Source organism: Crocuta crocuta, unplaced genomic scaffold, assembly GCF_008692635.1.
Source record: "Crocuta crocuta isolate KB4526 unplaced genomic scaffold, BGI_CrCroc_1.0 scaffold3, whole genome shotgun sequence".
NCBI lineage: Eukaryota > Metazoa > Chordata > Mammalia > Carnivora > Hyaenidae > Crocuta > Crocuta crocuta.
In genome coordinates this window covers 6,623,476-6,636,980 of record NW_027529934.1, presented here as the reverse complement: position 1 = coordinate 6,636,980, position 13,505 = coordinate 6,623,476, and the positions used below count along the sequence as shown (strand labels likewise).

Genomic DNA, 13,505 nt, shown 5'->3' with positions numbered 1-13,505 from the left:
GCCCGCGCCGCGCAGCTCCGCGCCTGGCGCTGGCGCTGCTGCAGCCGCTCCAGGTAGCGGGACTCGGCGTCGCGGACCGACTCGTCCTCAAAGCGGACGCGGGACGGGGAGGGGCCCCGCTTCGGCCACTGCCCGCTGCTGGACTCCCCGCTGGAGGAGTCACTTGTGTTCCCGTTCTGGAGGTTGTCTCTGCAGGCGAAGGTCATCCTGGGGTCCAGGGCTGGACTTCTCCGGCCACCTCTGGTTGGGGGGGGGGCGGGGTGGAGAGGAAGGAGGAGACAGGTGACAGGCAGAAGATGCGGCACCACGGGGCACAGACTTCCACGGTGCTCCGTGGTCACTACGACCCCACAGTGACCCCACCCCGTGTTCCTGGGGAGTCAGGCAGGCAACCGGAGTGGCTTCCACGCCCATCTTGAACCTGACACCGGGCGCTCAACAAAATCAACAGGAGCTTCTTTACTTTTGGCTTTCCTTCCGTTGCCTGGCTCAGCTTGAGTCAAAATAGATCATTATATTGAACACAGGATGTACAGAAGGATGATAGCAAAATCCTCATTGTGTGTGTGTGTGTGTGTGTGTGTGTGTGTGTGTGCACTCGCTCAAGAGGAAGTGAGCTTGGCGTTCACAGGCATCTGGTAGTGATGAATTCTCCCAATGCTATATTTGTTATAAAGATTTAATAGGAAGAGTGAATTATATATATCTCTACACAGACTGTGTGGGACCCAAAGTCAGGGTTTCTACACATTCTTGCTCCCCAAAGTGTCCACTCTGGGTTTCTAATCATCTTGGTTAGACAACATTTAGACAGAATGACACCAGTGTTTCTCCTTGGACTCTCCGTCTTGTCTGTCCCAATGCCCACCTTCTGTACCCGCCCTCCTCAGCCCCTCACACACTCAGAAAAGCTGTGAGGAGGACAAGTACCTGCCAGGAAGAAGCTTCACACTCTGCTCACCAACCTTTGCTCTGGGAAACGCTGTGCTGGCGGTCAAGTCCTGCCCGCTCAAGAAAACACCTGCCTACATCTCACACTGGGAGCCTGCTGGAGCCAAGACATCCGAGTTTCCCGGCATTTCCTATCAAAGGCCACCTAAGTAGGGCTCTACTTTCCCTTCCTTCTCCCTACAGTGGCGTCCCATCAGTCTACTGGTAAGTGTTTGGGACTCACACCATTTCTCTCATTTATCGCTTCTTTATCTCTCACACTGGACCCCTGCCTTGGGTCCAGTCCCCACTGCCTCCTGTCTGTGGGTCCTTCTGAAGCACAGCTTCATCACACCATCCCCCAACAGGGCAAAGGATCAAGTTCACCGTCTTTATGGTAAAAACGGAGGCCCTCCACATTCCTCACTGCTTTCCTCCCCAGCTCTGTCCCCCACCCCCACCTGTACGGCCACTAGGCTTCCTGCCTCGCGCACCTCATGCAACACTCTTGTGTCAGATACTGCAGACTTTCTTCTTGACCTGTCTGCATTTGAATCCTATTTGTTAAGTGTTACCTGATGTACAGACACCGCGTGTGTTGGTTAATTTTATGTGTCAACTTCATTGGTACCACGGTGCCCAGGGACTTCATCAAACATTATTCTGGATGTTTTTGTGAAAGACATTTTTGAGATAAGATTAACATTTAAATTGGTGGACTTTTAATAAAGCTGATAACCCTCCACGATGTGGCTGACCTCATCCAATCAGTTGACGCCCTTAACAGCAAAAACACCGATCCTCCCTGAGCAAAAAGGAACTCTGCCAGTAGACTGCCTTTAGACTTGAGTTACTATCTTCCCTGAGTCTGAAGCCTGCCAGCCTACCGTGCAGATTTTGGACTTACCATGCCTCCATGATCACATGAGTCAATTCCTTAAAATAAATCTCTGTCTTTCTCTCCATATATATATATGTATGTATTTACACACACACATGTATGGAGAAATATATATATCTTCTGTTGGCTCTTTCTCTGATGGTTCTTTCTCTGAAGAAACCTGACTAACACACCATGATATTATCTCCTTCCTCTGAACACCTGTACCGCTCATTTGTTATTACAGACTCACAAAACGTTAGTGCTGGATGGCACTGCCATGACCACATGGTCCCTCTCTATTCCTATAACGGAGGGGCCACAAAAGACCAGTCCCAGGCTGACCGGCACCTGAGCAGCTAGAAAGGCAAGCTGTGGATACTCTTTCTCCTTCAGAAGGAGCTGCGAAAATAGAACTAGACACTGACCATGCTGGTAGTCAAGTCCTATCTAGGGACAGGAGCCTGGATTTTAGGGACCTGCTACTTTCTTCCAAGTACCCAGAAGTGTGCCTGTATACACAACTACCTATGTTGGCATACTTCATGTGTTATGTTACTGGTTTTAGTCCTCAAAGTGTCTACAAAGTCTTTCCTACCCTTACCTTCCTCCTCCTCTCCCCTCCCTCTCCCCAGAGAAGTGAATTCTCCCACATTATACTGTACATAGCACATAGCTTGCCTAGACACTCCCAACAACTTATTATAATGAAATGTATGTTAGTGATTAGTGGATTTACTAATCCTTCCTCTAACTAGATGCTTCAGTGATTCAGGAAGAAGGATGCCAGTGCTTTCAAAAAGGCTGTCTTAATATGAGTTCCTCCCTCACCAAGTTCACAGCTGCCCACAGAAGGACAAATACGGTTTGCGATCAAAAGGAAAGGCATTCAGATAACAGCAGGAAGAAGCCATACATGCTTAACAATTACTATTAAAACATGCCAGCCAGTGGGAAGAGTGGCAATTGAACTGCTGACATCTAAACCTATTCATAACATTTACTGGACTGGATAATGGGTCCCTTCCTGGCTGTGCTCTGTGTATGGATAAATGGCATTGCGTGTCTGGCTCAGGTGAACATGACCTGTGCCCTGGGGGTGTCACTGGCCATTCCTAAGCATCTAACTCCCTCTGTGCCTTGACAAAGCCACTGACTAGCCTCACAATCCAGATGGATTAGAATGGTCTGGATTGCTGAGGGAGAGACATATGATGTATAAAGCCTCCCCTTTGGAATCAAGGGGTGGTCTGAGAGGTTAAATTGCTCGAGGCTGATTCTCTCCAAAGCTCCATGGGAACCAGTTATGGCTGAAAGCGTAAGGCACTCCCTCACCCGTGCCACGCCAGACAGACAAGAGGCTCAAGCCTTGCACCCCAGGCCTCTGACTGCAGAGGGGAGGGGCTGGTGGTCACCTAACTGTGAGTGCTGAGCTGGCAGGATAAAGCTAGGGCGAGGTTCCGCCATGCCACAGCACTGTGTCCCCACCCCCGGTGCACACTAAGGTGGGGGTGAGCACTTGAAAATCATGCAGCTTACAGTGCCACAGTGCAAGCACTGGGGGCCTCCCTGGAGGCTGAGGCTAGGTGCTCAGTAAATGTTTACCCTGCCCTAGGAGGCAGTCGGGGATGGGGGCTGCACATCTGCCGCTACTCCTGACTCCAGCGTTTTCTTTCAATTCGCTCTGCTCCAGGAGGAATTTCTTTTTTTAAAGAACTACTGCTAAGCAACTGGATCTTCCTGCTTTGAGACCAGAGGAGAGCCTGTGCTTAAAGAGCTGCCTTGAGGAATCCTGCAGAGCTGTCCGTCATCCTGTTTTCTGGAACTCACACTCAGGCTGCGCCAATTTATCCATTAGGCACAGCAGCCACAGTGCCTATGGGCCGTGATGCTTCCAGGGACCCATGAAAATGTTTTCATTTCTCTTCGAGTCAGAAGAAAACAAACTCTTAAGTCCAAGAAAACATACAATACCTTTCAAACCAGCATGGTCATAAACTATAACTTTTTAACTTTTTTTATGGAGGAAGGCAGAGATGGCAAGAGTGCCCAGGACCCCCCAAAAGTCCTAATGTGGGTCTGCATTCAGAGAAGAGTTCGCAGCAGAGATGTGAAGTTCTTCACTAGGATCACCCCCGCCCCCGGTGAGAACGGTTCAGGGTCTCCCTGCTTGTCTCAACAGGGCTAGGGAGGTCCCTCCAATCCCTGTGCTGGTGACAGTTTTCTGTTGGTGACTGTGAGGCACCGGAGCCCCCAAGCTCTTGCCCCTGAGGATCCCACCTGCACCTGTATGTCTTCAACCTCTCAGGATCCGAAGAAAGTGCTGGGGGACAATCACTCTGGTGGGGTCACTGGCTATGTGGGGTTCCTGGGTCAGCTCTCCAGAGCATTCTTACCCAGGAACGGGAGGCTCTGGCCAGAGAAACAGCATCCCCTCCCCTCACCCAGAAACACGAGGCGCCCCATTGAGAAGAAGCTCCAACCCCCCACCTCCACCCCTGCACACACACAGGCAGGATACCCTGGCTGCCAGGCCCAATCAATGCAGGGAGAGGCTCACCGGCGGCACACTGGCCGGCACACGGCATGCCCTCTGCAGGCCCCAGACGGCACTGCCCTGCTATGCTGTCAGGGTGTGGGCTGTACGTTGGGGGAGGAAGAAGAAAGCCTGGCTTTAAAAGCAGTACATTCCTAATCTAATAAGGGAGTCCAGGTGCCATCAGACGCGCCAGTGACCTTAACTTTTACATACAGGATGGTGAATTGAGTCATCCTGGAATTCATGCCAAAGGCAGAAATAACATTTTTGTTCTAAAAGGAGAAATGAAGGAGAGTCTGATCCCATAAGGTACCTTCAACCCCACTGCTGAAACCGGAGGCCTCTGGCAGCAGTGCTGGGAACAGGGCGCACAGGTAGCTGAGGGCCTGGGAGACAAGGGCACAGCAAACAAGGTACTTCCGTAGCAAACAAGTGCCGTACCTGCAAAGTCCCTCAGGCTCCCTCAGCCATCACCCCCTCGGGGGAGGAGCTTCTGGCCCAGGACCTGGAATTGAACTGGCGTCTGTGGGAAGGCCCCTTTCTGGAGGCCCGCTTCCTACAACAATGCTGTGCTCACCACACGGTCAGCGCGACCTACACAAGCTCTGCCCTCTTAACACAGCTGCTGCCTGACACAGGCCGATAGCTCTCGGGGGTCGCCTTCCCAGGCCCTGCGTCTTGCTGCCGTGTTCTGCCCTGGGATTAGGAATTCCAACCTAGGTGTGCCTGTCCCCAAAATGGCAAAAGCCTGTTTCCGGGAGCTGCTCAATTTCTACATGGATTTGCTTCCAGAAAATGCAGCTACTGACACCTCTCTACCTCCTGGACAAGCCTGGCTGTCCATACGTGCCCTGACCACCTCCAGCCAGGCCAAGGATAAAGAAGGCCTTCTAGAGACTGCTCTGCCCGACCCCCACTCTTCCATCCATCTTTTACCAAGCTGCTCTTTGGAAGGAGTGATGCCCCTGGGCTGAGGGTTGGAGCGGGGAGGGGGCGCTCCTGCATCTGACTCGGGCCGGGGCCTGTGTGGCATCTCCGTGTTAACTCAGCATGGCTCTCCAGGGTGAGCTGACAAGCATAACCTTTAGAAGCATCTGCAGCAAGCCATCTGGCATTGAGGTTTCAGCTGCACCCTCTGAGGATTCACCAGAGCTGCCAAGTCAAAGTAATTCTTTTCTGGACACGGCAGCTGCTAAAGTGGGTCACCTTGCATTTCTATAGCATTTCTATGGCCAGGGGACAGCCTGACAAAAGGGAACATACTTTAAGGTTGGCGATTGGGGTTGTTATGAGCTGCTCGCCTAATCTGGGGAACAGGAAGTGTCCAAGAGCACATTTACACAGTCACATCTGTTTTGCAAATAGTCCTGCCTATTTTGAGGCTCCCCACCCCAACCTAAGTAACCTACAGAAAGTGGAGCGGAGGGCTCTGTGAAAGTCTAAGGCTCTAGGCTCCATATATATGCAGAGAAGAATAGTTAGGATGCTTCAGAGAAGCCATGCCCATTCCTAACTAGGCTCCTCCAACCAGAGTGAGACAGGGCACACGTGTGGAAAGAAAAGCTGTTTGGCACAGCTTGCCAGGATTTAGGATCTCCTGAGCCCCGCTCGTAGGGGTCACAATGACACTGAACTCAGAGGCAGGCCTCAGCCCTCAACTCATGCTGGCGTCATCTCAATGGCGCCATGACAGATCTTGGCCTTCAATGAGCGGGCTCAGCGTTCCCCATCAAAAAGCATATGGCCCCGTTCCACTGAGAACCCTCTCGCCCTCCAGTATCACACAGTGATGGAAACCAGCACACCCAGTGTGCCCGTCATTGTGACAAAAGCACATATGTCCTGCTCGGGGCTGGCACAGTTTGGCATGGGCTGGCAGCCCCATGTCAGGCCCACCCAGGTGCACTGACCCTGGGGCATGCACTCCACAGGCAGGGGATTCCTGGAGGGGCTTGGCACGTGCAATGGCAGGCAGTGGTGGGGATGGGACGCCACTCTAGGAGCAGCCACATATGTGAAAGGCTGGTCTGAATGTCCTTGAAGTTGTTCTTTGCCTGTCTCTCCATCCCTAGTGAACTCACCCTCACCCATGGCTCTAGCATCATGGAAGCAGGGTAATGCCCAACTCTGCCGTTCTGACCTCTTTCCTCCTCTGAGGATCTTGTCCCCAGTGGCCTGATTAGCATTTCCCCCATTTGGAGGGCAACCTCCTCAAAGCCTGACCCTGCATGTAGACTTCATTCCTTGGCTAAGGCCCCACCAAGCCTCCAGACACCAGTCAGCACCCTGGGCTTTGCCCCTGGATGCCTCCCCTTCTCACATTTCCTACCTCCAGTTAGCTAAATGATTACTGGTAAGAGTAATCGCCATGGCCCAGGCGCAGTTCTGAATACCTTACATGCACTGACTCAGGATTATCCTCACAACAATCTTGTAAGATTGGCACCATCACAATTCCCATTTTGCAGATGACAAAACTGAGGCACAGAGACTCCCCCAAAGGCACACAGCCGGTAAGTGGCAGAGCCTGAATTCAAACCCAGGGGTCTGGTTCCAGAGTCTTAACTATTTCTCTGTTGCTTCAGTCAACCTGCCCACTTCTGGCCCTTGGCAATCTCTTGTCTCCCTACCCTCCTCCCTATCACATTTCGCCAGGACCACCGCGCAGCCTCCTTACTGCCCCGGGCCCCCAGATCCAACACATCCCTGCAGCCAGGACAGCTTTACTGAGATGCACGTGTGATGACGCTAAAATCCAGTAGCGGCTCCCCGCTATTACTGGAGACAGCTAAGTCGTTCAGCAGGCCCGCGGGCAGGCATGACTGGCCCCCACTGAGCTTTCCGGCCTTCATGCCACTCCCTCCTGTCCCCTGAGTTCGGTCTTTCTGCCCTGGAACGCTCACCGGGCCTCCATCTCTCCAGTGGAGACACATGTCCCTTCAAGCCCCAACTTAGAAGCCACGTCCTCTGGGGCCTCTGATGTCCATCCCAGGTGGAGGCACGGGCTTCCTGGCCGACATGCACATCCGCCCTCTCCTACACCACAGCCCACAGCACTGTATTGACTTGTTTGCCTGTCTTTCTCCCTGGACACCATGACATCTGTACCTCCCCGCCCAGGGAGCTCAAATTATGCGTCATTCACCTTCGAATCCTCCATATTTGACCCTCTTTAAGCCCTCAGTCAAGGTGTGTGTTGACCGACCAAATGAATTAAATCAAGTGCCTAACATGCGAAACACACACACAGAGGGGGCGGTGAGCAGCGGCATTTGAGCTGGATCCGACCTCTTCTCCTGGCCACGGACCTCCTAGGCCAGCTTGGCCAGGGCCCCACTCACCGGCTGCCCTGGGCGACGGCGGGCACAATATCGTGGCTGGCACGGAGGGGCCGGGTCCTGGCCTTCATGCGGGCACGCTGCAGCAGATGCTTGGCTTCCTCCTGCCTGGGGCTCAGCATGGACTCCGGCTTGGGACCAAAGGTCCTGCAGGGTGGCACATGGGCCAGAGCAGGCGGGGGAGGGATCAGAAGAAAATAACACGGATTAGAAGGGCTTTAACAGCACTGAGTATGGCGGTGCCAGAGAGGGCCGTGCCTGCGCAGCCTCCTTGTCCAGCCCCCACACAGAGGGCACTGGCCTGGGGCCTGGGGCCTGGGCTCTGGGCAATGGCCCTGAGTATCTCTGGACAGGGCCAGGGAGCCAGCCCACCTTGGAGAGAAGATCTGCTCAGGAGGTGGAGGCAGAGACCCCAGGAGGCTCTAAGAGGGATAAGGGAGTCTCCAGATTATTCTATTGTTCCTTCCCCGGGCAGGCAGCCCGAGTTATCTGGGAGGACGGGGGAAAGGCCCGGCATGTTGGACTGGGTCTGTGCCCAGCCAGATGGTCTTTACACACATCACCTCCTTCTCTCCTTCTGCCTCTCTCTGCACCCACACGTACCCATGCAAGCCCCCACCACAGACACGAGAAGTCAGGCCTCAGCCCGTCACATTCTGCTCCTTTCGGGGGAATGACATTTCTATAAATCCTGGTGCTTGCTTGCCTCAGTCCCAATCTAAACCTGTTAGGCACCGGCTCAGGGCTGAGAGAAATTAAGCTGGACCCACACCAAGTCAGCAAATGGCTCGATTTTCATAATAATAAGGGTCTCTCCCAGCCCTCCCCACCTACCAGATGTGCGGCCTCCCCAGCCAGTCCAGGGCTGCAGAAAAATGACAGGGGCCCTTTTGCAAAGCTGTCTCGCAGACAGTGACATACAGCCAGCGCCAGGTTACAGCAATAACAGCAGCCCCGCAACCTCCCGCTGACAAGCCATTTCTCTCCACGGGGCTCCCTCTCCCCAGCCAGGCAGGCCCAGGGCAGGTGCGCTCTCCACTTGACAGATGAGGGTGCTCCGCGGCAGAGAGGAACATTTGGCATGTTGCTCAAGGTCGAACATCAATTGAGAGCAAAGCAGGCGACAGCCAGCCCTGCTGCTTCCAGTATCCTGCCCATACCCTCGGTCTCCTCCCCGCCCTCCCCCCCCCTTCCATCCCAGGGCAGGCTTGAGAATTTGATGTGACTTTGGCCTCCCCTGTCCTCACTGTCATATCCGTGGGGGCTGTCCTCACCAGGAAGGGTCCACAAAAGGCAGGTAGAAGCTCAGCCAGGCCTAGATCTCAGACTGTAGCGCCCCAAATCCCTTGTGTTACCCACCTCGTATGTCACCCGGAGAAAGGGGCCTGGGCTGGGAGGGGAGGTACCAAGAGGTTTCCTGGATGATGGATGACAGATGTGAGTGGAAAATGGCATAGCTCTGAGGTGTCCTTGGGACATCCTTGGACAGACAAGCTCTGGGGAGTTTATGGTCCTTTCTTTCTCTCTCACTCTCACTCTCTTTCTCGTTCTCTTTTCTTTCCCTTTGCCTTTGCCTTCCCTTCTTTCTTTCTTGCTCATTATTTGCACCTAACCTTGTTTTGGGGCCCAAGGCGGGGAAAAGAGCTGCCAGAATAAAGGCACCATCTGTGCCTATGAACCCTGGCAGGGCCCAGGCACAGTTCTGGAAGCAGGAGGGTTTACTGGAGTGCCGTGAAGGCGAATCTCTGGGCCTGCAGCCCCGTGAAGCCTCCTTTGGCAGCAGAGGCCTCGCTGTGCACAGCTTCCCAAGCAGGCAGCTCCGCTGCGAGCAGCTGTGCTCCCTGGGGCTCCTGCTCCGACAGCAGAGATAATGAGGTTACCAGCCCGAGAGACGCCCCTGCAGCCGCGGGCCTCTGGCTGCCTGCCCGCACGCTCGGAGCCTTCCGGTGACAGCTGTGCTTCCGTGGCTGTCGGAGGGCATTTGTCACAAGACCTGGTGGGCAGGCAGGAGGGCCCCCAGGCAGCTGGCCAGATGCTGCCAGGATCGGCCTTGCCCCCAGGTTTTTAAGCCATTTTCCAGCTTTGCCGTTTCCTTTCTGCTCCCTCCACTTGGAGCTGTTAATTCTTTTTTTTTTTTTTTTTTTTTTTTTTTTTTTTTTTTTTTTCCATCAGCCACCCCGCTTCGGTTCCTGGCAGACAAAGCTGCTTTCTCCACTGATTAGAAAAGCAAGGCTTTTTAGGCTCCTTAAGGCATCCATGCAGTAACGAGCTGAACAGGGAAGGGAATGGCAGCCACCTTCACAGACCGCAGTCAAGGTCAGCAGGGTAGGAACTCCTGGCCCTGAGCAGCCCTGTGGAGGGGGAAACGGTCTTCTCCCAGGAGGCGGGGGGGCAGGGAGCCACAGTGCCATGGGATGCCGAGCCTCTCCCAGCTGGACTGCCCACCTCCCACCTGCATCCATCACTGCGTCACACTGTGCTGGTCCCCCCAAGGGGCGCCCGCCCTGCCAGGCACACAGGTTCAGACTCTCCCATCTGAGGGAGGCTCTCCAGTCTAATCCGGCCCTGGCCTCTGCCAAGGGCACACAGCCCCAGAGACAACCCCTTCCCATCATGGGCTACACCCTACAATCTCAGCTCCCACAATTGTGAAAACTTCCTGGAAGGGCTGGGGCAGGCAGCGCAGGGCTACACTAAGGCAACTCCATCTCAAAATAACAGCTCCTGCTACTCTCTTGAAAGCCTGCCGGTCAGATGCATTCGCTCAGCGGGTAGGGCATGGGGGTAAAGTGGCTGGGTCCTTCTCCCCCCCGGGCTTTAGTCTCCTTGTCTGTAAGGAGCGAGAGTTGGATAGGGAGAAGACTCGCACCTGCTACCTGTGCGTCCGGGGCTGCCCGCGTAGTCTGGCGCACCACAAGGCTGGGGGGGGGGATACTGAGGTCCTCTCACTGGGGGGGTCCACACCACAGATGCTTGGCCACCAAGGAGCAGCAACACCTACCCGGAGCTAATTTGGGGGGATAACCGTTGCTCCACCTGAGGATTCTGGCCCTTCCCTCTACCCCTCCAACAACCAGTGTCCCAGGCTGATTTCAAAGACTCAGGCAGCATGTGGCCCTCATCTGGCCTGTTCATCTAAGCCAGTTTCCTGGTGGAGAGACAAGCTTAGCTCCGACCTCAGCTCCCCTCAAGGCCAGACAGGTCGAGGTCTCGAGTCAGGATGGGCACCATTCCTCGCCTAGCCAAGGAGGGGGGTCAACAGGACAGATTGGCCTCTTTCTGCAGCCATCATAATCCTGGATTAAAGTAATAAGCTCCAGCAAGTCTGGGTCTAATAACCCTTTCATCCCAGGAACATGAATTAGGGAGATGATTTGGACTATAAAGATATCCGACGTTTCCTAGATTCCAGGATGCAGTGGGTAGAGGGGAAACGAATAGTGTATAGAACACATATAAATCTTTTTCCCCAGCAATTTTTCCACCTTTGTATATCATAAAGCCTCTAGATGACCAAGGATCGAGCTCTCCTGCTGCTACACTGTGTAGTTTCCCGAGTGAGGGGAAGAGAAAAGGTGGGCCTGATACGGATTCCTGACTGTGCACGCCATGAAGGCAGGGCGGTTCCCTGGGGGCACGATCACAGCCACCTTCTCCCCAGGGCTGCAGGACACGGACAGGCTGCAGCCACAGCGCTGGTTAAAACGTGGTTCTGGGGCAGCCTAACCGGGCTCTCGTTCTAGGCTGTCCCCTACGAGCTGTGTCACCCTGGCAGGTTACTCTAGGGTTAAGCCTCAGTTTCCTCATCTGCTAACTAAGGGCTCAGCTAAGTGAGCTTGAGCTCCTTAAAAGAACTTCCCACAGAGCCGGGCACTGGGTAAGAGTCAACCGGGGTTAGCAATCTTACTACGGCCGTACTATTATTTTAAGTCACCCTCGCCCCCTTATGCACAAAAGATGGAGTCCCTAAACATGAACTGGAATCCCTGCTGAAGAGATCACCTTGTGGTCGTCTGCAAAGGGAAGGTACATTTGGAGGTAAAGCCATCTTGAGGCTCAAGAAGGCTTGGTGGTTTTGTTCCACACAGCCATTGACAGGGCTTCACAGAAAAGGCGCTTTCCAATCAGCGGGGAGCCAAAGGAGACCGGGAGCAGAGGGAAGCTGCTGCCCAGATAATAAACAGGTGCTTCTCAACAGAGAAGAGCGGGCTTCCTTCAGAATGGCTGCTGTAGGATATGCCTGCCTCGTGTCACACCTCTGAAAGGATCTAGGTGGAGGCTCGCAGAGCTTTCTTAAGATGCCAGCTTCTTATCTGGGGTCAGTAGAGTAGCTGGCTTTGCTCCTGCCTTCTTGAAGAAGGTTAACAAGGGGCTCCTGGCTGGCTTAGTCGGTTAAGCGTCCGACTTTCGCTTAGGTCATGATCTCGTGGCTCGTGGGTTCGAGCCCCGTGTCGGGCTCTGTGCTGACTGCCAGCTCAGAGCCTGGAGCCTGTTTCAGTCTGTGACTCCCTCTCTCTCTGACCCTCCCCTGCTCACGCTGTCTCTCTCTCTCTCCTAGAAATAAATAAATAAATAAAACATTTTAAAAAATAAAAAAAAAAGAAGGTTAACAAATTCCCTTTGGGGCTGCCCCTCTGGTCAGCACCGCCTGGCCTCAGTGTGTGGAGACAGGTGTCCGAGACACCCCCAAAGAGTGGGGAGAGTGGCTGGCTCAAGTCTGGAGGCCAGGAAGGAATGCTTCCTCTTGCTGAATTTCAGCCTGTCCCCCACAGACGGTCTAGGGTAATTTTCTACAGCCTCAGTATTCACAAAGATTGGGACCATAACGAGAATGCGTGGCGTGTATGTGATGAGGTAACGACATGGCAGAGAGCTCTAGGTGGCACAAGCTGTGCACTAGGGCTTCAGCATCAGTGTCCTTCCTTCACCCAGGACTTAGAGCACTAGGTGATCGGGAGCACAGTAAGCATTTGAAAACACTGGTGAGTGGTTCAACTTTTCTTTTTAGTTTTATTCCTGGTGGGCTTGAGTGTGCTAAGGGAGCTTTCCTCCAGTTTTCCTTCATGTCTGTATATCTTTTTTAAAAAAGTTTTTAATCTTTATTTACTTTTGAGAGAAAAGGGGGGAGAGGGGCATAGAGAGAGGGAGAGAGAATCCGAAGGAGGCTCCAAGCTCTGAGCCGTCAGCACAGAGCCCGACGCGGAGCTCAAACCCACAAACCGCAAGATCATGACCTGAGCTGAAGTCGGGCACCTAACCGACTGAGCCACACAGACACCCCCATGTCTGTATATCTAAGTGGGTGGGCAGGGTGGCAGGTGGCTGGGGATATGCAGACAGGCTGGCTCTGCCACCCGGAATTACCCCCTTGCTTTGCTTTGGGGTGTCCTCTGATACACCGATGGCCCTGAGCATCCTGGGGTTTTGCAAGAATGGCTCTTCTCCCATGCTCACTCCCAGGACCCTTCATGCAGCCTCTGATCCTAGGGGCCCAGAAGATCCAGAACCGGACCAGTAAGCTCGAGCGAGCACCAACCCCTCTCACCAGCTCTGTAGCAGGGCACCAGGCCACAGGGCACAGCAACAGCCCTGCACTGTCAGAAAATGCCATGGTCCTACCATGGAGGGGGTTGGTGCGGCGGGAGGAAGATGGTTAAGTCTCTCGTTTCTGACTGCCCTACTTACAGTCTAAATTCCAAAGCTCTCCATTTATGGAGAGCCAGCCTTCCCGCCCTGGATGCTGACGGTATTCCACCTCACCCTTTTCGGAAGCATTCCTGCAGGTCCTGCCCCACCCCCCACCCCCACCCCCGCCAGT

General features: G+C 54.0%; 1 protein-coding gene across 1 annotated transcript in view; it reads right to left on the bottom strand.

Annotated features, from left to right (window-relative positions):
- KIAA1614 (KIAA1614 ortholog) overlaps positions 1-13,505 on the bottom strand; it is a 45,021-nt gene that overhangs the window by 21,615 nt on the left and 9,901 nt on the right. Inside the window, exons 6-7 of the mRNA XM_077763357.1 lie at positions 7,691-7,834; positions 3-240 (exon numbers count right to left, since the gene is read on the bottom strand). Coding sequence (XP_077619483.1) covers positions 3-240; positions 7,691-7,834 — 382 coding nt within the window. The remainder of the gene's footprint in view (positions 1-2; positions 241-7,690; positions 7,835-13,505) is intronic.